At 36.0% G+C, this 25,839-nt stretch overlaps 1 protein-coding gene and 3 long non-coding RNA genes across 5 annotated transcripts; 2 read left to right on the top strand and 2 right to left on the bottom strand.

The window, feature by feature from the left end:
• The first annotated feature begins 835 nt into the window (after nucleotides 1-835).
• Nucleotides 836-2,089, top strand: LOC147525250 (protein DETOXIFICATION 41-like). Its single transcript, XM_086578810.1, has 6 exons — nucleotides 836-907; nucleotides 991-1,060; nucleotides 1,136-1,535; nucleotides 1,654-1,708; nucleotides 1,844-1,900; nucleotides 1,961-2,089. The coding sequence occupies exons 1-6, from the start codon at nucleotides 836-838 to the stop codon at nucleotides 2,087-2,089; spliced, it is 783 nt and encodes a 260-aa protein (XP_086434936.1).
• Nucleotides 2,090-7,413: 5,324 nt separating this feature from the next.
• LOC147525251 (uncharacterized) lies at nucleotides 7,414-11,454 on the bottom strand. 2 transcript variants are annotated; one of them, XR_015221160.1, is made up of 5 exons: nucleotides 11,105-11,454; nucleotides 9,569-9,631; nucleotides 8,800-8,914; nucleotides 7,840-8,392; nucleotides 7,414-7,624 (listed from the first exon to the last, which is right to left on the bottom strand). It is a non-coding gene; the product is annotated as an uncharacterized LOC147525251 (long non-coding RNA). The 2 variants fall into 2 exon arrangements; XR_015221158.1 differs by having other exon boundaries at nucleotides 7,414-8,392; nucleotides 11,105-11,452.
• A 3,805-nt stretch (nucleotides 11,455-15,259) lies between these two features.
• On the bottom strand, nucleotides 15,260-16,654 carry LOC147525252 (uncharacterized). The gene is made up of 3 exons (XR_015197904.1): nucleotides 16,310-16,654; nucleotides 16,093-16,164; nucleotides 15,260-15,611 (listed from the first exon to the last, which is right to left on the bottom strand). It is a non-coding gene; the product is annotated as an uncharacterized LOC147525252 (long non-coding RNA).
• Nucleotides 16,655-23,624: 6,970 nt separating this feature from the next.
• On the top strand, nucleotides 23,625-25,649 carry LOC147525253 (uncharacterized). Its single transcript, XR_015197905.1, has 3 exons — nucleotides 23,625-23,887; nucleotides 23,993-24,117; nucleotides 25,626-25,649. It is a non-coding gene; the product is annotated as an uncharacterized LOC147525253 (long non-coding RNA).
• Nucleotides 25,650-25,839: the final 190 nt, after the last annotated feature.

The raw sequence follows: 25,839 nt of genomic DNA on the forward strand, positions 1-25,839 counted from the left end.
AAACTTTCAACTCTAAATATACAAAATGGAGAACATAAATTTTAAAAATAATGGTTTATCTTATTATAAGTGCTGGAGTGAGTAGAACAGAGTATTTACTTCTTCGTGGCCAAACTTTATTATAATAGGCTTAGATAAGGCAATTATGAAGTAAAGTTAATTTATAACCTTTAAAAGGGCACCATCTAAATATGGTTGCGATATTTTTTTACTTGTAGTGAGTTAACCTCTAGATACATATTGTAACCTTTGTGATATGACTTTTGAGGTCAATAATCGATAGATACAAAGCGATCTAACTTTAAGATCAATTAAAGATACGAAGTGTTCTGACCCTGCTATTGTGGAGTTTGCTGGACTCCTGTATTTCCTTCCTTATATTTTGTCTTTTGCTTTTCTTTGTTTCTAAATCTTTGTTATATAAATTTTAACTATTTGCCTATTTTTTTTTGGAATATTGTGGAGTTTGTAATGGTTTAGAATCTTCGTGACCTAGTTAGCTAGATACTTGAGTAGCTGCTTCAAAGTACTAGTACCTCAATATTATATTCCATGGTAATGGGGGAAACTATCATAAAAGTAACAGAGCCATTGTTGAAGACTCGCCCCAGTTGCGATGATGATCATGGAAGTAAAAATAATAAGGCCGTAAGTACAGATCTGTCCTCCAATAGAATTGAGGGGTATCTTGGTCAGGAGAACTTACCTTCGGAATGGTGGGCTTTGCTTATTGGTTGGGAGTTGAGACAACTATGGAGCCTCTATGGATTGTGCGTAATTATATTTCTTTTCAATTTTATGTTGAGTTTAGTTACTCAGATGTTTATTAGACTATATGGGTAGCCTGAAGCTTGCTGGTGCATCCATGGCTATTCTTGAAATTCAAGGACTTGCTTTCATCATCATGGTAAGTACTTTTGTTCTCATTGATCCCTGTCTCTCTTTACTTTTTGCTGATCCTGCTAACTAGCTTATTGATTCTTCATCTAGATGGGAATGGCAATAGCGGTGCAAAGTCTCTGTGGTGAAGCATTTGAAGCTAAGAAGTATGACTCCCTGGGTACTATATGCTAACAAGCCATTATATTGCACTTGGGAACAGCAGTGGTTCTTTCTTCTCTTTATTGGTACTCAGACACAATCTTGCAAACGTTTGGCCTATGGGCAGCTATAGCCGACCAAAGCCAGATAGTCGCACGAAGATTACTCCTTCAACTCTTTGCATATGCTCTCAACTTCCCACTACAAAGATTTCTTCAAGCGCAAAACATCGTCAACCCGTTGGTTTTCACAACTGTAGGGTTCTTTTTCTTACATCTGCTTCTCAACCGGGTGGTGGTTGATGTGCTCAACTACGAGCTCATGGGAGCAGCTCTAACATTGAGTTTCTCTTGGTGGCTTCAAGTCATTGTAATTGGGATTTATATAATTTTTAGCCCCTCTTGTGAGAAAACATGGACATGCTTTTCCACCAAGGCTTTCAGAGGGCTTTGGTGCTACTCAAAGATAGCATTTTCATCTCTTTTTGTGCTGAGGTATATAACTTCATTCAATCTTTAATATATAAAGAACACTGAACACGTACTAAAGTATACATTTTTAACTGAACTGATTGCCGTCAACTTAACTTGATTGTGTATATGCGGTTCGAAGTCATGGTTCAAGATTGGACTTGTGCTTTCAATTTGGTTTCTTTGCCAGTCCAACGGTCTCAATCGCCTCGTTTGCTATATGGTAAACTATTGATCCTTATTTGAACATTCCTTCGCACCAAAAATGCACAACATGCATAAAGTAAGATTTGTTATTTGTGCACTTATTTTCATTTCTTTTTCTGTATCAGCCTAAATTACTTACATTTGGATCTCGTGTTTATGTTGGGAGTATGTACAGCAGCCAGGTTTGTTTGGAACTACTAATTATGTACCTTATGACCTATTTATGTTGTGTCCAATTCTAGCTAGTTGTTTCGGCATTGTTCAATATGGAAGATGGGGCAGTACGTGTGGATGGTATCAACTATGCATTCTCTTATTCCATTGTCTCGTCCAAAAATTTATCAAGCCATGACAAAGCTCACAAGTTTTAAGGTATGGAATCTTTTTATGCAAATTGTTTTAATACTTTGCTTTTTGCCGCTTCTTCATAGATCCTGACAAAGAAGGTGCTATATGCGAACATGTGCTGCCTACTTGACCTTACAAAAGTACTGAACTTCCTCTGTCTTTGTGTGGAAGTTGTGAAAGGGTTCATACTAACAAAGGATAAGCTGAAGTGGTTGGTCGCTCAACTGAATTTTGTTTTGATGTATTTAACAATGACTCAGGTATACATTCTTTTGGTATATTTCGTACTTAGTCAACCGCAATTGGGTCAAGTTTGTTAGATATTTCACTAGTTCATATGGTGGAATTATCGACGTCTTCTAGCGTGGAATTCGACCAAAATAACCAGCAGGAAGGCTGAATGTATGATTTGTAATTAAGTATTTTCCTATCATTATAGGTGAACTATGTAAAATGGCAAATTAGGGGGCTGAAATACAATGGATCCATAAGCTCGAAATGGAAGAGCGCTCAAATAATTGAGAGGTTGATGGTTCAAATCCATCTGGATCCAATTCATTTTTCATTCACTAATTTAATAATTTTAATATGTATTTGAATTTTTTTATTTTATATTAACAAAAACAATAGCATTTTCTTAACGCTATAGAAGTTTAATAGCATGAAAGAAATGCTATCGTTTTGAGGCAAAAACGCTATGGAATTTATAGCATTTTTAACAAACACTATAAAATACGCTATCATTTTGATACAATTTGTATCCAAAACGCTATCAAATTAATAGTGTTTTGTCTGAAAATGCTATCTTAAAAAGCATAGCATGGCCATAGATAGCGTTTTGTAAATGCTATAAAATCAAATTCATAGCGTTTTTCCTATGCTATCTATGCACTTTTCTGCAGTAGTGAACAAACTCTGAGGAAGACATACAACAAGCGAGTAAATCCTCGCAGTTTCCAACCAGGCGACCTAGCCTTGAAAAGGACTAAGGATGACTCGAAATTGGCACTGACTTGGGAAGGTCCTTATATAGTGGAACGAGTCGTTGGCAATAGAGCATATTGGATCAAAACCCAAGATGGACAGGCACTTCCACATCCTTGGAATACTTTCTTGTTAAAGAAATTTTATCAATAAAAATTCCATTTCCATGAATTCCTTCTCTTAGCATTATCCATATAATTTTATTCAGCATTAATGAACTGCATTATCCCAATGCTGTCAAATCTAAGAACTAAAATGTTCTCCTCAACAAAACGCTCACTCGAGTTCAGGGCTACATAGCCCACAGTCCACATAGCCTTAACACTTCTCGCTGGTTGGAGACCTATATTTCTAGGGTCAACTAAGTGCAGAACGCTCTCTAAGAGCAAAACATTCAAATGAACTCAAACGTTGTCCAACGCTCAAACGTTCTGAATGACAAAAAATGCTCACTCAAGCTCAGGGCTACATAGCCCACAGGCTATACAGCCTTAACACTTCTCGCTAGTTGATGACCTATATTTCTAGGGACAACTAAGTGTAGAACGCCCTAATAGCAACACGCTTACTTAAGCTACAACTCTCACTCAAGCCCAAAACGCTTTGTAGTATCCTATGTCTTCCTAAGACAACGGGATATATAGTTCTAGGTCAAATTCCTACGAAATTATATGCAACAAGCATTCCAGACAAAAGTAAGATCATACTTCAAAGTACACATGTATTTCATAAGTGCAAATACAAATTGCCTGAACACACTCAAGAAACCAGTTCTTTAAAGCTATCAAACTGCCACTTATGTGGAAACCAGTTCATCCCAATCTCAAAACTAAAGCAATAGATAAAGCGAACTGCCCAAGTTTCCCCAGGTTATCAGCTCTTAATGTATCTGGGCCGAGCCCCAACCATTTCAAAAAGCAAACAACCCAGGCAAGCCCAGGAAACCAGTTCTATTGTTTTACAACCACTCACAAATTAGAAAAACATTTAAAGAAACCTCACCAAGGAAGAAGAAGTGCAGAAGCAATAATCAATCATCAGGAGTAACATACATACTTATCTTCAACAGGCGCGGTAGCTCAGTCAGCAGGAGCAGTACCTGTAGACGGAGCATTACTAGCATCTCCAGGTACGACAAACACACTCGTACCTAGAGCCTCACATTCATGCTCTCTTTTCAATTCAAAGTACGTTTCCTCCAACAAGGCGTAATCTTGGCACACTCTGTCATATGCCTGCTGAGCATGACGAGCAACCGACTTGCATTGCTTGGCGTACTCAGTTACTACTCCCAGTCTTTCTCCCAAGTCAACCATCGAACTGACCAGCGACGACTTCTCAGACACAGCGTCCTGATGCAACTTCCTCAATTCAACCAGTTCATTCCTCTCAATCTCTTCGAGCGAGCTGCAAGCTCAACAGGTCCTGCTTCATCTTTCCCACATCATTTTCCACAGTTTCCATAACTCAGGCCGTATACTTCAACTTATGATACCCATTAAGAAACTATAAGAAAAACATACATGTTACTCCCGCCAATAAAAGAAAAAAGGAACCAGAGAATAGTAAAAGCTTACCAAACAGCAAGCCATATCCATGGTCTCCGTAGTCTTATCCAAATCTTGGTCTTCCAGCATCTCCTTGTCACCATCCAAGACAATACCTTCTAGAAGACAATTCGCTATGGGTGCCGACCCAAGGCTACAATCAGATCATTTTATTGTACGCCTCCTCCTCGTCTTCCCAGCGTAGACGAACTGTCTCCCCAGATCGCCATCCCCCCCTCAATGCACCATCCCCAGAGCTCTCCCCAGCAACAGCTTTTCCCTTCCCCACCACAGCACGATTACGAGCGCCCAGGTTAGCTACACCCACCCCTTAAACGTGGGTTCCTGAACACCACACCTCCAGTTCACTGGCACAAACCAGAAGCAGAGCGACCGTTTTAGATTGTTTTGTGACCCTCATTTCAGAAGAGACCGCCTTCCGCTTACCCAGATCGCGTGAACGACATGGCACGAATTCAATCTCATCCATGACAAGCGGAGATGTCTTCCTCACCCCTCCCATTGGAGGAACCAAAGAGTCAAAATCATCACCATCTGCCCTAGACATTCTACACTCCATTGAACAACATAACTTTCAGCAAAAGGCTAACGCAACGCTTACATATCACAAAAGAAGAGCAATAAGAAGAGGTCGAAAAGTAACCTGAAGCATGCAATAGCTTTGGCAAAAACTTGGACAAGAGCTTTGGCAAATGGCTTGAGGAAAGTGACGAACCAGTACCCCTAAAACTCTCACAAAAGTCTTTTAGGTTGAGTTGTTTCACTTCCCAAGACTTACCATAAATACACCGAAACCCTAACCAACGTACCACACGACCCACCATCTTTTCAAATTCCACTACACTATATGGTTATTATTCTTGGTTACAAAGTTTCCCCTCCTCACACGTGCAAAAATCCTCTCTCAGTAGAAAGCAACAACATGCAAGATGCTCCCTACGAGCAGGACGTTCTCTCGAGCTCACCGGCTACATAGCCTCACAACATTAAGACACGACCTACAGAAGAACACTCTACAAAGAATAGCATCACCACTCGAACTCAAAGACTACATAACCTGGACACTACTTACCAGTTGGAACACACAATGCTATACAAGTGCAACAACATCAGTCAAATGCATTCAAGGCAGCAAAATGACCAAGGAAAATAAACATGCGTTGCATAAATATAAAAGAACGAGCTGCACTACACCATAACAGCAATTTTGTGATGCCTATTTGGCGTCACAAATAATTTTAGTGACAGTTTTCTAGCTTTACCCCCCAGAACTTAGGCCAATTAGTTTCCACCTAGTTCTTTCATCTAGAGGTTTACCCCCCCCCCCAAGATTACACCACATCCAAGTCAACTGTTATCTTTTTGGTCAATACATGTAAAAAAACTTCATTGCCCTTTGCCCTTTTAATAGTTTTCTAGCTTTTAACCCCCCCGAACTTAGGCCAATTAGCTTTATCCCTCCAGTTCTTTCTAGAGGTTTACCCCGGAGAACTTAGCCCAATTATTTTTCGCCGCCCGGGTTCTTTCATCCCCCCAGGCCCAACACATCCAAGTCAACTGAGTTTGACCGTAATGTTTTTGGTCAAGGCAAATGAAAAGACTCTAATGCCTTTTTCTAGGGATAATTACATAAATATCCTATGACTTTGGCGAATACAAAATTGGAATTCAAATCATCTATGACACATGTCATGATCTTGTGAACTCTATCCGACGGTCATACAACATCACTACCATCACTGTAGCATTATATTCTCCAAGCCATACACCACTACCACATAAAAAGACTGCATTGCCCTTTCATGGTTGGTTTTCTCCTAGCATACATGTAGCTTTTAACAACCGTGAGGTTAATTATGTAATTTCATAATGTTAAGGATGTGGATGTCATTTGATAAGGATTGGTGGTAGCCGTCGGATAGAGTTCACAAGATCATGACATGTGTCCTAGATGATTTGAATTCCAATTTTGTATTTGTCAAAGTCACAGGGTATTTATGTAATTATACCTAGAAAAGGGCATTAGAGTCTTTTCATTTGTCTTGACCAAAAATATCACGATCAAACTCAGCTGATTTGGATGTGTTGTGGTATTGGGGAGGATAAACCTCTAGATGAAAGAACTAGGGGGGTAAAGCTAATTGGCCTAAGTTCTGGGGAGGATAAACCTCTAGATGAAAGGTAAAGCTAGAAAACTATTAAAAGAGCAAAAGGCAATGAAGTCTTTTTACATGCATTGGCCAAAAAGATAACAGTTTGACTGGATCCGTGTGATCTTTGGGGATAAACCTCTAGATGAAAAGAACTAGGGGGTAAAGCTAATTGGAAAAGTTGGGTTTTCTAGATGAAATTTTAAAAAGCTAGAAAAAACTGTTTTAGTGATGTCATTTTGGCACAATTTAACAATTTAATGTCATAATAATTTTTTGTGAATGCATTTTGGCGTCACAAATATTTGTGACAACATTTTGGCATCACTAATCATATTTAATTTTTAAAAGGGGGGGGGTAAAGCTAATTGGCCTAAGTTTTAGGGGGGTAAAGCTAGAAAACTGTTTTAGTGATGTCATTTTGGCATCAGAAATTTGGCGTCACAATTTAGCGTCGTAATAATTTTTTGTGACGGCATTTTGGCGTCACTTTTTTTGTGACGACATTTTGGCATCACTAATCATATTTAATTTTTTTTAAAAAATAATTATTATTATATACCATATGAACAGTCAGTCCTACACTATATAACTAAAAGATAACTCATTTAAAAAACAATCCGCTTCAAATAATACACATATAACTTCAACAATTTAATTTTCAATATAGCTAAAAATTATCAAATAGTAACACTCAAATTTATAAGCATTTACACTTGTACAAATTATTTAATACATATGCTTGTACCTATATACAAAAGTATCCGAAACAGTTTCCAAGTTGTTGCACAAAGAAAGCTCCTTCCACCAACTTATAATCCAACAAAGTAAAAAAGAATTCATCCACTTCAAGGCCCTACCCAATAAAGAAAATTAAAATGGGTCAATAAATTAAAATAGGAACCGTAACCATAAAAAAAAATTGAGCATATAGATATGGTGTGCAAACGAAGAATTAATAAACGTACTAACGTGTCCTAAGAGAAACAAATCCAACAATAAATTCACTCAAACGTGACAGCACCCAAACCTAGCTCAGTCGTAAGAACATAAATCTAGCTCTAAGCATACCTGATCAGATGTAGAGTTTGTAGACATTCACATTTGTTACCCCTGACTAATTCCTTGAATAGTGAGCAATGCATTTATTTGTCTGCATCTCATTACATGCCTTCTTCTCTTCAATCATCTCAACAATAAATTAGCCATTTGTCTTTGAAGTACCACTTTTGACCTACATACTTTTGCAACTACCAAAACGGACGAGGACCAACAACAACATATATGCGAAACCAATGCACCTCTGAAAAATAAGATGAGAGCCACATACATAGAATTTCTTGTATTCTGCTACTCTGATAAATTAAGACCAATATTACACTATTAAACAAGGGAGAAAAAGTGTGGACATACATCATCTACTGCTCCATATGCAACAAAGTGACAACCAGATTAATTTTATATGTTTAGATCTCTGTATCATATTAATTTTCCTAATAGGAATGCTTAAACCCAAATTTGTAATTTACCAAGAGTACTTGCCTTGGCCTTGGGTACCAGGCCATATATGAGCATTTGCAAGTAGTATGATTAAGTGTGCCCTTTGATTCCTGACATTGCCTCTCTGTTCACATTTCATTAATTTGGTTAGAACATATACAAAACAAATGTTCACATGGTTAATAACCAAACTGCCAAGCGGTACCCAAACTAAAACAATGGATTAAATAGTTGGATTTGACAAAGGGAATGTCTATTACACAATACCTCCTCAAGCTGCATAATGGACTAGTCACAGTAGAACACTCATAAACTTCTACTACTAGAAATAACTATAGAAAATACTCTATGACAGAACACTTGTCGATATGTTAATCATATTAATAATATCTATCTATTATACAAAATCCAATATAGCGGGGAAAATTAAGTGTCCTGAATAAGCAATAGAACTTTCCCAAAAATGATTCCCAAAATTATAAAAAAAAACACAATAGTTAATCAATCAATCCACTAATGTTACATGCACACCTGTTATTCAGCATGTATTGAATTTTCCGAGCTATTTAAGTTATCCCAAACCTTCATGCTCTTCATTAGCGAAACATTCCATCTTCGAAAACGTGCACTTGATCGTTAGAAGAAACTAAAACAAAAGAAACACATGAACAAATTATAATTTACTATATGGAGCACTTAAAACATTTGTATAGGTGGGAGAACACGCTAAAGGAAAGAGGCATAAATAAATTTGTTAGCAACAAATGAAATATATGGTGTGTGATAGGCACAAAAAGTACCACCGAACATAAAGAAAATGTCGATGTGGGCAAGTTGATAAACAAAACAGATGTAATAAACAAGTGAAATAAGTAGCTTATAAGTAACATATCACCATAATAGAACTGTCAAAGGGTTGGTTGCATAAGGCTTCCTTACCGCATGCACCATTGATTCTAAATGTCAAGGGAAAAATGTACTAGCCTCTTTAGCAAGTATTGTCATGTAAAATTGGATAAAGACACAAGACTACCAAAAGCACTACAAACATGAACAAATTCAAGGGACCCAAAGTACTACATCAGAGAAAGATACATTGAAGAGCAGTTCCAATAAACCACACTCCAAGCAAAGAAAGATACACTCAACAACTTGAAAGCTAAAACAGCTCAACTATGCTGGAAAGCAAAAGAATTGACAATTGACAAGTATATGGTATACATATAGAAGGTCCTACTTGGAGGCTTAGGAAAGAAAGAAGGGATACAAAGAAAGCATGACATATAAATATAAATAGTACCTTTGGCTTCAAATAATAATTCAGCATCTCCATCACTTCAATCAAGTGGGCAAGCCTATTTCTCTGACAATAAGACAAGAGGTTCAACTTTTAGAAAATCAACATACTACTCTTATCATGTAATAAAATCCACCAAGTGAAAAGAACTTGTCTACTCTAAACTTGCCCTTCAATTAGAAAGAAGAAAACTTTATTAATCAACAGATAAAATAAGAGAAAGCATAAACCCCACCTGATTATATTGAATATGACAATTGCTAACCAAGAACATGACATTAAGACATGCTAGAAATGTAATAGACTTTTTCTTTAGGCTGGTAAAATGGTGTTCAGAGAAGCAAATGCACCCTTACATTTAGTGTTACCAGTATATGAAACTTTATTTATCACCCAAAAGAAAATAGAAGTGCAGTTTGATTGGGGAGTTACAACATCTAGCAGCAATAGGTATTCATTGGCCAATAAAATAGCCAAAAAAAGAGAGGAAAAAAAATGCTACTCACTACAACAAAATTGTCAATAAATGACATTTCTAGGAATGTGAAAGGTAAAGGTTTTCTAAGTTTTTCCTGTGATATTCAATCTTTTTTATGGTCTGAAAGCATGAAAATCATTGAGTCGCGTTATTTAATAACTTAGCTTTATGATATTCAAGAACCCAACAAAGAAAATGATGGAAATTGGGGATGTTCTTGTGACCAGCCACCCGATCTTAAAATCATAACTAAAATAGAAATCAAGGGTACTTGAAAAATAGTACAAGTAGTCAAGTAGCCAAAAATTCACATGATTTCATGCAATCTAGTCCAGTTACTAGCTAATTACAGTGGGATCAGCTTAATGATATATACATTATAATAAATGGATACCAAAAAGAACACTACATAATAAAGGATTAGCAAGTACTCAAGTTGCAAATCAGGCCAAACAACTATCGAATATTGAGAATTGGACTCTACGAGACTACAAATCTAGAGTCGTAGTTCAGCTATGCAAACAAAGGAACCATAATTACCTGCCATAGTCTTGAATCCGTACAAATGCACATGAATTGAAAATAAAGGCAAGCAAAGGATAACTCAAACACTGGAAATAAATAAAACTAGATACAATTCTCAGCCTACTATTGGTGAAATAGTGCTCCAGTGTAAAGTGCAGTACCAACACCTTGGTACTTAACAAAATGAAGAAATGCTTGACACCATTCCTTCCAAAAAAGAGGGTTTTGATGCTTTTAAATGAGTTTTAATGGTCATTGAAGAAGCCACAATGGGTTTTCAAAGAAAAACACTAAATTGTGACGCATTTTGATCCTACAAATTAGAGTCAAACACTAAAAAATCATATACCCGAGCAGCCTTCTAAACATGCATACCATCATCTTTGCGTTCAACGAGGAATCAATCGTAACCACTTTCAACATCAACATCAACAACAGCAAAAAAATTCGGAGAAATTGAGAAAGTAAACCCTATAAATTTTTGTTGATTAAACAATCAACGATTGAAAAAGTAAACCCTATAAATTTTAACTTACCTTTCAATTTTAATTGGAATACAGGAACTTCTGAACCAATTTTCAGCTTGATTACTGATTTGAGAAGATATATTGGTGGTTTCACCATTGAAGCTGCAGAGACTTGAAAGAGAATAGTGAAAACACGAAAATCAGGCATGGGTACCTAGTTACCCATTCTTGCTAGTTCGATAAGATTAAGGTGATGAGGGAGTTATGGTTTCGGTGATAGAGAACTAAATTCAAAAGGGGGAGCTCGAGAGTCGAGACTGAATGAGAGATGAGATCGTGGGAATTGATTTTCAGTGATGGCTTTCTTTTTTCTTCATAAGTTTATTCGCATGTTTCTGACGAGGTCTTGCCGTCACTTTAATTTGATTAAATTCAGCCATTTATTTCGAGTAATTGTATGAGTTTCAGTCACGGCTTTTAGCTAAATAGTGACGCTACCTTGCCGTCACAAACTTACTGACGCCAAATGGAAAAAACCAGGGATCACAAAATTGTTGTTTTGGTGTAGTGTGCCTGACAAGCTCAGGAAACCAATTCTCTATAGTTACCGAAATGCCACTTAGGTGGAAGCCAGTTCGGTCCAAACTAAAGTAGATAATAAAGGCGAACAACCTAGGTAAGTCCAGGTTATCAGTTCTTAATGTATTGGGGCATAGGCCATGCAGAAATAAATAAAGGCAAACTATAAGATATGATATAATAGTCCAAATATACCACTATATCATATCCTCCATAAAGTGGTCAATAAGTCAAAACTTTATAGACTTTTGGTTTCTAAATTGATGTGTGGGTTACTTCTAAGTAAATATCTTATTTACTCATGCCTTAATTACATTGGCTAATTAAGAGAAAAAGGTTACATTTTCTATTTCACCTTTTATGGGAAAAGGAGATAAAAAGACTTGGAAGATTAAGAGTGTAACCACCGTCCTCTCTCCATCCTTTAAGCAATAGTGTAGAAACCCCATTTTTCACACTAACAACAATTAACACAATAAATAATATAAAGGTTTGGAAGAGAAACGGTGTTTGGCTATCGGATTAAACGCATCACTCTTACAATAGATCAAGGTACAATTTTATTGTTTTATTATTTACATTCTTTATACATTGTGAAATAATCTATAATTCATGATCCTCTAAATACTATTAAATTAGTATTACATATGGTATCAGAGCGAAGGATTGAATCATGTTTATTTCCTATAAAATTGTGATTTCAATAATATTGAAAGTGTTGTTTTTGTCGATATTTATTTAATGTGATTTCTGAATTTTTTGGGATATAATATAAACTATGTTACGTTGAATACTCTTATTGTCTTGCTTAACTGATTGTGAGCACATGACTATGTAGCCTTTTATATTTTATAATATTTTTTTTTTTGGCTATTTTATGGATTTTATTGGTTCAAACTAGATCCTGTTATTTGTTAATTTGAGAATGAAGTTTGAGGATTAAAACAAACATGATGATGTCAGGATATATATAAACTTAGTATGTTATGTTATAAGGTAAATACGTGCCTCGTGCCTTTGCATATATATATACTAGGGTATGCCCGGCCAACGGCCCACGAGACCTCGACGCGCCTGCGGCACTACCCCGAAAAATGAACAATCATGTTCATATATGTTTTGGGTATGAACATTTATTGTTCATATATGTTTTGGGTACGAACAATCAATGTTCATGTCTGTTTTGGGTATGAACATTTATTGTTAATATAGATGTTTTGGGTATAAACAATCAATGTTCATATTTGTTTTGGGTTCATGTTTTTTTTGGGTATGAACACGGATTGTTCATACCTAAAGAAGGTATGAACAATCAATGTTCATATCTATTTTGGGTGTGAACATTTATTGTTCATATATGTTTTGGGTATGAACTATGAACAATCATTGCGCGGACCGACACGGATGGATGCAAAGCATGGATCAACATCCGACGCGGGTCAACATGGTTAGGACGCGGTCAACATGGTTAGGACGTGGACACGGATGCAGCATGGATGCCCGTCGGACGTGGTCAGGACGTGGTCAACATGGTCAGGACGTGGTCAACATGGTCATGACGCGGTCAACATGGTCAGGACGTGGTCAACATGGTCAGGATGCGGGTCAAGACACAGTCAGGACGCGATCAACATGGTCAGGACGCGGATTTTGACCTAAAAAAATAAAAAATAAATCAAAATAATATTAAAAAACTCAATTTTTTCATTTTTTTGTTTTGTTAAGACTTATAACATGTTTTTAAAGTTTGATTAGGAAATATTAAACTTAATTTTGTGGCTATTTATCTTTAATAGTTTTGAATTTATGAATGTTGATACATTTAATTAAGTTTTTAATGTTTAATTTATATAAAATAAAATTATAAATATTAATTAATTTCCACGTCCTTTGCCGCGTCCACGTCCTACTTTTTTGAGATATAACCGAGTCACCGCGTCAGTGTTTGCGTCCGCGTCCGTGCAACATAGTTCATAGCTAATGTTCATAATTTGGAGTATGAACAGTTACTGTTCATATCTGTTTTAATAAGCAGTTGATGAAGAACAACTATATAGTTGATTGAGAAGCTATGTGTGGGCAATGTGGACATAACCTACTCCAACTTAGGCAATAATGGTACATGATTGTTATAGTGTTTAATTTGTAACGGGGAAAAATAAAATGACAATGTTTTGTTTTCTTCCTTTTTCAGCTTTTTAGTGGAGGGTACTTATATAGGATACCCAACCATGTCTAGCAAGCCGGGATGTGTCGCTGATGCATCTTCTCCTAGTTTATCAACCAAGTATGTGCATTTTTTATAAGCTGACCGAGCACACCAATGATAAACGAAGTTTTCTTGCATTGGTTTTTCTTCTTAAAGTTATTGCTACATATATTCATAATTCATATTAGACATAAATGAAATACAGAACGGGAGTACATGGGTACATGGCAAATTGAGCCCACTTGGAGTTCTATGATTTTACCAAAGATTTTTAGGGCACACACGTACAGATGAACACACACCTTTGTGGTGGAGGAAACATATACGGTCAAAAATCATTTCTTTGTTAGTTTAAACTCAGAAAAAATAGAAATTAGGAAGAACGTGATGCATTTGCTTCAAGTGTCTTACAGAAGTAGCCGCAGGCAATATGTACAGTCAAAAAGTAATTCTTCTTAACAGTTTTACTTTGGTTGTGAGCTTCAGAACCTGTACATTCAGGCTTCAGATACCTCAACAAATTATTTTTGCTTAGAAACAAATCCAGATTTCAGCCAAACTTGCATATGATAATAGAACCTGTCAAGTCTCCCAGTTCAAACCAAAAACCAACTTCATTCTAGTGTCTCTTTCACCATTTTAAAAAAAAAAAAATTCTAGTGCCTCTTCAAAGGAAACTAAGACGTGTGAATATGAAATACTAAGGAAGCCTTTCATCATGACAGCAGCAATCCGCTGAAAATTTCCCAGACAAGGTAAATTGCACCATACAAAGTGACTTCTAATATCCATCAACCAAAACCAGGCAAGACATCGAGATCATCATCAGCACCATCACACGGTGGCTCACTTTTCACAAAGGCAGCAAAACCAGGTGGAACACTTAGATCATCGTCACAAGGAGACAGTATAATCAGATTCTGATGCTCCTTTTCTTTAATACCCGGTTGATCATGTGGAATAACTGGCTATGCATCCTCCTTTTGTTCTTCATTGCCATTGACTTGCTGATTATTCCATGCAGAGACGATCGGTGCTTCATTTACGTCACTGGAAGGCAAAGTAATCGCTCCTTCGAGGGGACGTATAGCAATGTAACGCTTATTTAAAGCTTCCCTCACACCGAGTAGGGTCTCTTGGGGGAAGATTCCGCACCTTTGGATTCAATAACCTATTATATACAGATTCTACCGTGTGGTTGATTTCACTTTTCATCCCATCGGTTGATTTAATCACTCTCCACAACGCATCGATATCCGGCTCACACCGTGTTTCGTAGAATAACATCACAGAATGGTTAAATCCTAAACATCATTCTGTCCAATCATTTAAGAGAAACATGAAGTCCTACAACAAACACCAACAACTTATTAAGTACTTCCGGATGAAGCAAAAGGCTATATGCATATATATTCCCATTGTGAACCTACCCAATCTCTTCGTGAATGGCATCAGAAAGTTGTCTAGGTTTCAAATTCTCAGCTCCTTCACGATTAAGTGTTGCCGATTGCCTCACTGTCAAGACAATATTATTCCGCAGTTGTTCCTGGCACAATGTAACGAAATTCCAACACATCATAAAATTAATAATAATTGAATTAAACCCTAAGAAAGAGGTGGGGTAAAGAAGTTATGTTTTCTTTGAGCTTTTGAATGTTTTGGGTTCTTTTGTAGCATGCTCTTGATCATACATTGCTTCATAGGCTTGCCCTGCAGTCATGGCACCATCACCTATAATAACAACAACATGGTTGTCTCCGCCTTTCAGATCTCTTCCAACAGCCATTCCTGACCAGATAAGATGCAAGAGATTGAAAAAGATTCGTAAGATTTAATCTTATAACCGTAATTGTCGAATTCAGGTAGAAAGATTAATTTCCTTGAGGTAGATGTAGGATAAAAGGTACCAAGTCTTTGCAGAGAGATCTTTGGTAGAACTATGACCAGCACCAAAGCAATCATATTCACTCTCCGAGCATTTCGTAAATCCTGCTAGTCCATTAGTTTGTCTCAATGTTTGCATTTTATCTAGGTTACATTGACACGCCGTATCGGACACAGATACGAATTGTCGGACACGACAAAATATCAAAATTCGAGGTAAATTACATGCAATATGTGTTTGACACGGACACGTGGATACGTATCCGACACAGATTTTTTTCAAAATATGGCGTGTCCATGTAACCTAGCATTTTATCTCTTCTCCCAAATAACATGGTAGATAATTTATAAATAAAGAAAAGATCAAAAAGAAGAAAAAAAATACCTGAACTAATATAATATTCAGTTTGTTGACATAAAGCCTTTCCCGGCGAAAAGAAGCTTCGTTTCTTGAAAGCTACATGAAATAAAAACATAAGACGTGGGAAGAGAAAACATAACAATTTGGAGATTTTATATATGCTGTTTTTCAAACGAAAAGGATTCCTGTACAATGACATCTGATATGTAATTTTTTGTTGGAGTCCCACTGTCCCAAATACTTGTACATTAGATAGTTTAGCCATTGAAAGTAGATTTTGCAGTGCTATCCACTCTGCCCAGGGATTGTCGATGCGTACATCCAATACATAAATTTCTCTCCTCCTAAATAGAGTGACAATCTCAATCCTTATCCTAGAACTTTGATCCCAAATTGGTATTTTTCCTAGACAAAACATAGAAAACAGATATTTATGAATTTCCTTGGATTAAATGGCTTTTAAACTATTGACAAATAAAATAGAGCATATATAACTTACTGAATACTGATGCATTCTCACTCCTCTTCTAGTACTTTGAGCCAAACTTGATACTTTTCTAAAAAAATACATTATTGACACATATTTTACTTTCCTTCCATCAACAAGCTTGTAAAACCATTCATTAATATTTTATTTGTATCTTGTCAACATCGTATACGCACAATATGGATTGGATTGAGAAAGTGTTCAAGCATTGACTACAAAGATGTGAGACCAGCCCACTCAAGCTTTACAGTGTATAAATCCCAAGACAAAGATAGAAGTCACAAAATCAAGTAAAAACTTACAGAAATGAATTCGCATAATCTAACGAAGAAAAGTAACCTTGCTTGCATACATCACTCCTATTTCCTCTTGTCAGTCCCGAAGAAGAAAAAGAAGAAGAGAAAATTCTATCAACCCAGACTGTCTAATAAGCAAACAACAAAATAGTTGGGAGGGAATAAAGAGTGATGAAGAGTTACCAAAACCGCAGCGCAAACCCCCTTTTTTGTGCGTGTCTACTAACCTTGACAACAACAAAACATGTCTTAATTGGATCCAGATGGATTTGAACCATCAACCTCTCAATAATGAGTGCTCTAACCATTTTGAGCTTATGAATCCATTTGTGAAACGCATTGACCAATGTATTTGCACCAAATAAGTGCAAGATAGTTTTTATATAAAAAAAATATGGACTATATGTCTATATGTAACTGGAGCCTTCTGTCAAGATTGGCCTGACCTTATTTACCTCCTCCTTTGCTAACCTTTGCTCCAATCTGCAAAAATCACCAACAACATCATCACCCTAAATGTCATAACATGGTCACCCTTGAGAGAAGTAAGGTAATAACAGAATGGCAAGGACCTCACCACAGTTGAAAAGGACACAAACCATAAAGTACAGCTCAAACCCAAGCAACTCTAATATAAACTCTAAAGTATAAGAAAGCATTAGATCTATACAGTAATGGTGGATGCGGTGGATTGTTTCTTTTGTACCTCACAATCACACCCACCTTCAAATATGGACTATATGTCTATATGTAACTGGAGCCTTCTGTCAAGATTGGCCTGACCTTATTTACCTCCTCCTTTGCTAACCTTGGCTCCAATCTGCAAAAATCACCAACAACATCAGCACCCTAAATGTCATAACATGGTCACCCTTGAGAGAAGTAAGGTAATAACAGAATGGCAAGGACCTCACCACAGTTGAAAAGGACACAAACCATAAAGTATAGCTCAAACCCAAGCAACTCTAATATAAACTCTAAAGTATAAGAAAGCATTAGATCTATACAGTAATGGTGGATGCGGTGGATTGTTTCTTTTGTACCTCACAATCACACCCACCTTCAAATATGGACTATATGTCTATATGTAACTGGAGCCTTCTGTCAAGATTGGCCTGACCTTATTTACCTCCTCCTTTGCTAACCTTTGCTCCAATCTGCAAAAATCACCAAAAACATCAGCTCCCTAAATGTCATAACATGGTCACCCTTGAGAGAAGTAAGGTAATAACAGAATGGCAAGGGCCTCACCACAGTTGAAAAGGACACAAACCATAAAGTACAGCTCAAACCCAAGCAACTCTGATATAAACTCTAAAGTATAAGAAAGCATTAGATCTATACAGTAATGGTGGATGCGGTGGATTGTTTCTTTTGTACCTCACAATCACACCCACCTTCCATTTTTTCTTCTTCTGCTTTGCATGAACACCAGGTGAATCTGCTTCACATCTAAAAGAACTAAGAAAATGTGACAAAAATTAAATCAAAACCATATACCACTACTTACCTTGGTTAAGAACTATGACCTCCTTATGTGAAGTATCTGAAGGTTCTCTTTTTAATGTTCCGAACATCACCCAAACAAGAAGAGGTGCCTGAATGTTCATAATAATAACAGTATGATAAAAAACATATATAATAAAAAAAATCGAAGAAAATAAATTTAAAAAAAAACACACACATAGAAAAAAGAGAGAGAGATAGGAAGGGAACCACCATTTACAAATCAAGCACTATTGCATATCTTCGTATATCGACACGAACCATGTAAATGCAAGAATTTTTCCTGCTAATATTATTGAATTATGTCCTAAACCACCAGAACACAAACTGAATAAATTAATTGAGATTTGACCATTTCAACAGACAGCGCTAGCAAGCTCAACACATATGCTTCATTAGTGTCGACTCTAGAAACCAAAGTGTTCAATATAGTACATGAGTATTAGATATGAGTTATGTATGCAAAAAAGTACAAAGATACTCCATCTCCATGAAATAGATAATAACCTAACAAAAAAAAACACAAAGTAATTAAATAGATCTTTCAGAGAGTTTGAGTGGTTAAATAGATCAAGGGGGAAATGGAAAATCAAAGAGATTGAGTTATAAGAGAAGAGAGTGCTATAGCTTTGCAGTGGCGGGGGTGAGAAAATGGGGATAGCAAAATGATGGTTTAGGTTTGAGGAGAGAAAATTAAGATCCGACGATTTCAGAGGGAGAACAAAAAACAAGACAAACTAATGAGATTCATTAACTTTTGAGATGGGATAATGAGATCTCCAGGTTTAATGTGAAAAAAATTACTAACAAAATAAGGATCGATAGAACCTGAGAAGAGTGCCGAGAGAGGGCTCTAGCTTTTTAGTGGCGGAGGAGAGGAAAGGGGATAACAAAATGATGTTTTAGGTTTGAGGAGAGAAGATTAAGATCCGATGGACTGTCACTTGTTTTAGTAAAACTGCATACGCCCTAACAACACTACATACTGCCCCATCATAAGTCGAGAGAACAGATTTGGACCGTAGGATGGGGCCCTGCAGGCCCCATACTGCTCTCTATTGTTAATATAGATATATATTTGTATTTGATATCCTCTCTGGACTCTAGTGGGAGCTAGACCCAAATTTTAACTAAATAATATTAGTCAAATCATTTGTATGCAACAGATCCGTTTGTTTGCACTTCACATGCATGTGTACCTTTAAGGCTTACTATTTCTGTGTTACTGACAAAAGTTAAGTTTGAGGATGCCATGTTTCTAATGAATAGTACACATGCTATGCTACTATTTTTGGATTAAAGCTAAGTGTGGTCACAGGACCGTATTTTTTGTTTGTATTTTTTTGGTCACAATGTTACACATTATGTGCCGGACATGTTAACAACTATATTTTACTATGTGGTGTATAGTGTATTGTACCATACCTTTTCGGACATGTTTATGTGTATAACGATACTGACCAGGCCCACTCTAATGTTTTAAGACAGTTAGATTTTGTGTTGGACTATTACAGCCCCTACCATGGTATATATCACTGGATTAGCGTACCAGACTCATTAAGTATTGAGGTTTTGACGCATGAACAATTAATATATATATTTGTACAAATTTTGAATATTTTTCTGGAATAATTTTTTCGGACTAATCTCATGCTTCTTAACTGTTCGCTTTATGTTTATTTATTTATTTATGATATGATATTTATTTCCGTTGCATGATTTATGCTAAATGCCATTTACCGTTTCTTGGTATTTATAATTTTTTGAATATTGCCCGCTGCCAAAGTGGCCGAAATATTTGGAAAATTATGCATACCAACACATGAATTAAAAATGGCATTACCATTGCAATTTCTTTATCAAGTATATGATAGTTAGCCCAAAGGTTAATTATTACTAAAATTTAAGAAATTGAAATAGGATAATTAATGTGTATTATGAATTAGAATAGGAGTTGGATACCCAAAGGTTACATACCTATCTAATTTGACATACATGATTAATTAGTCCTATTACTTATGGCTTTTATAACATGAATGAATATTTTTGTGTATTGTGATATAGACCCAAAGGTCATATCATAATACTACCTTGTTCATCAGAAATTATGGATTAATTGTGTTAAATTCAAAGTGATAAGTTTAATTAATGTAGTGAGCATCTATTTTTTTGTTGCAGTACCTATTGTTCCCAATGCATTACAACCCCATGATTTGTCTGTGCCTATCCTTAACGGGTAAAACTTTTCAGACTGGTATGAACATATTCAATTCCAATTAGGTTTTATGGACATTGATTTGGCACTCCAGCATGAAGAGTCCGCTAAACCCACAAATGAAACTAATGAAGAGGATAGGGCCTTTTATGATGCTTGGAAAAGGGCAAACAGACTTAGTCTTGGATTTATGTAAACCATGATCGTTGGAAACATTAAATCTTCGCTTCCTAAGACTGAAAACGTGAAAGAATTCCTAAAATATGTGGAAGAGCGTTTCAAAACCGCTAACAAATCCCTTGCGGGGACTTTGTTGGCCCAGCTGACCACTATGAAGTATGATGGGGTTCGTGGGACACTACACCATATGAAGGAATTTCTAACAATTGCATTTTTTCATTTGTAACACTTACTCAACCGTTAGTAAATTAATGACAGTTAGTATTCCGTTACTAAGTCATGTAACCGTTAGTAAATTAGTTGAATAATTTTGTGACCTCTATCAGTTATTAACTAACGGAAACGTAAGTGTTACCACTGTTAAAAAACAAAACAAATAGCAATATCGGACTAAATAAAAAAAGGCGAAAATTTAAGCGGGATTATTTTCAGCTCGCGCTCGTTAGGTCAACTGCCCTTAAGACTTTATCTAAGAGAAAACATAAGCAAAAAGAAGGAAAGGGCTTTGGACGCCACGGTAAGTAATCATCTTCCTCTCTCGATTTCTTCCTCGTTGTCTTCTTCGATTTCTCCTTTTCAATTCGTGATTAATAAGATATATTTCTTTGAGTCATGGTTCTATACATCTCCAAATTATCCCCTCTTCACGGAGTTCTATTTACGGATTGACATTGTTTTATTGCTTGATTTTGATAAATTAGGGATTTTGGTTTTTGATAATATTGTTTGTAAAAGTTAAAATGAGGACCTTTTTAAAAAAAAAAATTTTGTTTTTGTTTTTAAGGTTTGGGTTATTTTTTTAGGTTAGTTTGATTTTACCCCTTTCATGCAAATTTCCATTTTTATGTCACTCCAAACTTTAGGATTATATAGGGCAAGGAAAATAACTTTCTTGATTTATCTTTTTTGTTTATGGAAATATGTAAAGTGTTTGAACTCTATTTTATCTCTTGTTGATTTATAGCAATTTGTTGAGGTATATTAATGTGTGGGAATTGTAGGGTTTGATTTTTCTTTTCTTGTTAATTCATGGCCTACCTTGAAGCCCCCCAATCGATAGAGGTTTCAAACCTAAAGTTTTTTTCTTGTCCCAAGTAGCCATGACTAAATGAATGCCCTTTTGTAATCGATTTCTAAATTTTGCAATGTCAAAACTGTTGGTAAAGTTAGAAGTGAAGGAGTGTGGTAGAATTGCAGTGAAAAATTTAAGACATTAGTTTATTCACTTTGATAAGTGTTTTTTTTTTGATATCTGACTTTTTGTACTAAAGTTGCATTTGGGTGGTCCGGCTTTTGTGGAAAACGTTAATATCTCTCCCAAATCGAAGTTGCATACCCATCCGATGTAAGATAGTCAAGTTGATTCCGAGATGAACTTGAATGCCTCCGAGATGGATGGAAATTGCAAAGGTACTCTTTTATATGTAAATGTTTTTATTAGAATCCTATCCTCTTTTCTCATATCTTTTCATGATGTTTTTGTATTTTTCAATTGTATTTCAGAGAGTGAAGTGTTCATTCCGTTTTGTACGAATAATAATGTTTTCGAAAAGCAACGGAAAGCATATTATAGAGGGTAGTTATAGGGGTAATGGGTAGAGTTATAAGTGTCATTGTCAAGATAGTTTATTTATTTAACTCTTGCTAAATTAAGAAGGGGAAACAAATGAGGAGGCTCTGTTAATGGTAAGTAAGCTAGGAGGTGCTCATAGTGAACCTCGGTGCATTTGTATAAAAGGTAGTTGCCTTACTTTTATTTTGGTGCTGAAAAACGTTGGTTGCTTTGATATTTCTCCCTTAGGATGGGCATTTCAGCTTATGGTTGTTTGAAGTCAGAAAATCATGATTTACTTGACGATTCTTGTCAACAAAAAATTGAGAATGCCTTTTCTTTTCAACTATGGTTTGAAGTGATCCATTAGACCATTGCAACAAGTAAAACTTGGGTGCCCGCTCACATATACAAACCGATTCAACAAAAATTGGTTTATGCTAATAGTAAAATGGTTTATGCTAACCTGGTCATTTCATATACTCAACTTTTTATATTCAACTATACAAAGGAGAATGGGCCATGTGAGGAGTGATTCACAAATTTGTTTCTTTCTATGGAGGGGCTTACTATTAGTTCCCATTTTCTCGTGGTGCAACTATGGGTTGGGAATTGGTAACTAAATAAGTTTGGAACATAGTCGGCCTTCTATAAGCAGCATTTTTATTTCTTAGTCATCATTAATAGAAGCTATGCCATTCATGGTTATATCACGATTTGTGTTAGATTAGTCTTTTATGTTAGAACTTTGTTGATTGCTTTGTTTGAAATGATTTTTGTTTGTAGTATTAGTATGCACCGTTTGGTGGGTTTATGGTCTTTACTAAATAGTTGGTCCAGATCTTGAAAGTGGATAGATAGTAGTAATATATATAGTATAGCATGATTGCAGACATATGCATCTTGTAGCTTCGATTTTAGCTTTTAGTCTCATCTTTCTTTGTTGTTTTATTTGCCTTGTTGCCTATCACTTACCAATTTGGATCGATGGTTCAAGGCTTATTGTTTCATTGGCATGTTTACCACTTAGTTACTTCAAATTGGCTTCTACATGTTGTTAATTTCCAATTCTATCTTGTCTTCTTTTATGATTTAAAACTTAATTTTGTTACCGCATACCTAATTTCTCATCTTGTTTATCTAGGAAATATAAAATTATTGAATGAATATCCATGTGCTTGAGAAAATGTTATTTTCATTGACAAGGGTTGTGAGTATATTTACCCCTATCTTACTCTGCCAATGCAAACGAAGAAAGTTTTGCATTGCCGGTTCCAAGCCCAAACAAAGGAGGAAGGAGGGGTCTCTTGGACGCGTCTCTTTCTAAACAAAGTATATATGTGTATACAACATGTTTGGGCGGTGGTTAATATATCAAGGTAATGGTGGTATTATGGCTGTGATGCTTGTCATTTTTTTTTTGAATGTAGAATCAATGTTATGCTAGTTTTTTTTTTTTTTTTGCTAATGTGTAGATGTGCCATATGGTAATTTAGTGTCTATATTTTGATGAATTGGTGGAGTCTATCACATGCATTGGCAATGGCAGTTCCAGGGGGGGATTGTATGTGGGGTAGTGAAAGGTGAGGTAACTATTAAACTTGTTGAAGTGAGATCTGCGAGGTTTTTATTTCTTGGTTGCCACACCTTTGTTCTTTAATTACTAGGCTTTTTAATAAACTTTGCAGGTTCCCACTCAGATTTCACTGGGCCAACTTCTAGAAGCACAACTTGTATTGCAATTGTTCCAAACAACCGTGTTGTTGTCGCAAATGCTGGTGACTATCATTGTGTGATATCAAGGAAGGGTGAGGTAACTATTAAAATTGGCACAATCTTATTAACATGTGATGCTCTTGTAAACATGTGTTAGAAGCTATTCATATTGTTACAAGTTTGGGTAGTTGATAGTGTTCAAACTTGCCTTGTCTCCTGTTGATTAGTTTTGGTAGTTGATGTTGTTGCCTTGTCACTTAGAGTTCTTTTATATTCAAATACTGTGTAAGTATCCAGTCTCATGTTTGTATTTGATGTTGCAATTTTTTTTATTTATTTATTTTTTCTGTAGCCAAATTATGTTTTCCGAGTGTGGTTAACTCATCAATTTTTATTGTGGTGAGGTCAGTGCTTTTACCCGATTCTGTTAAATTTTTTGAAGTACTATTTATGGTAATACAATTCAGTCCTCTATTTGTGTCATTTGCTTGGTTCATTTGCTTGGTATGTGGTAGCACTGGATTAACATAGAAATGGGATTGCTTATGGAAAGTATGCTCTCTAAAAGTCTTAAATTGGTGAAATAGTTTAGTCCTCCACATTAATAAGTGTCAGTCCTTGAGAATAGGCAGGTTGCTGACTCTCTATTTGGTGACTCGACATTGATGGTGGTATATGCTTGACAGTTCTTTTGGTGGGAAGTTGGAATGCAACAGATATTGCACATCCATCGGCCTGGCATTTATGTTTGTTGGGGATGCTTGGTATGGGTTGTCAACCCTCAATACACATGACTACACATGAATGTCAGTCATCTTTCAATTGAAGCGTGGTGTGGATGTTATTGTACACTTTTTGCATGCACTCTTGCAAATCACTCCTTTGTATATATTTCAAGGTCTGACTATTCAATGTGTAGGATCGTAGACAGAGTGCATACATGGAGATGGCTATCATCCGATATATATAGTATTCAATCTATACATTGTATTCTTGATGGTACTTCTAGCAATATACAAAGATTGCGGATGAATCTTGTAACTATCATGGTGACTTTGGAATATATATAAACATGTCACATAGGTATTTGTGGGTAAAACGATGTGCATGTGTCTCTTTTATGTTGGTCCGTTATTGGAGAACATGGGTTGGTGGGATTTTTATATTGTTATTAAAATCGAAAAGTTTCATAATGAAATTCCCATCTATTAAAATATAGATAACGATTGCCGGAAGACTCTTGTTACTTGTTAGTTACCCCATGATAGCATGTTGTTCAAACTGAATAAATAAATCTTTGCAAACGCTCAATATTTATGTCCAACTCTTTTTAATTTTTCCATTATCCCAAATATACCAAGTCCCGGATATAATCTTTTTCCTTGGTTTGTTAACTGCCCTAGGCTTCGGTACCAAGCAAGGGATGTACAGATGGTGGCAGCTGGGATATAACTTGTTCGGATTTCCTACTCTAATGAAACTTTATCCCGCCAGAGTAGCTTAAGGTTTTAAAATTTAAAGTTCTGGCTGTAGGTTCTTTTCATTTTTTAGTTGTTCGAAAAGGTATACTTTGATGCAGACAATTTCTTTGATGGATTCTTTTAGATCGTTGGACACTCATTAGCTAGGGCGGAGGAGGCGCAAAGACTTCTAACATATGCATTAAGGGAGCAACGGATTTCTCGGTGGCTATGTGTTGCATTTTCTCCGGTATGTGTAATGCGTTGTGCAATATATGTTTGACTTGTAATAATTGTTCCGCATAACTATTTTATTGTTTCTTTTTTTTAGCTTTTTTTTCATGTCCCGGTTGCAAAAG

The sequence above is a fragment of the Coptis chinensis genome, chromosome 1 (assembly GCF_015680905.1).
Source record: "Coptis chinensis isolate HL-2020 chromosome 1, ASM1568090v1, whole genome shotgun sequence".
NCBI lineage: Eukaryota > Viridiplantae > Streptophyta > Magnoliopsida > Ranunculales > Ranunculaceae > Coptis > Coptis chinensis.

Excerpts from the sequence above, each read along its gene's own strand:
- LOC147525250 (XM_086578810.1), top strand. The coding sequence starts at position 836 with ATGGGTAGCCTGAAGCTTGCTGGTGCATCCATGGCTATTCTTGAAATT. Across the intron at positions 1,061-1,135 it reads TAAGAAGTATGACTCCCTGG|ACACAATCTTGCAAACGTTT; the intron begins GTACTATATGCT and ends ATTGGTACTCAG. Across the intron at positions 1,709-1,843 it reads GTTTCTTTGCCAGTCCAACG|CCTAAATTACTTACATTTGG; the intron begins GTCTCAATCGCC and ends TTTCTGTATCAG.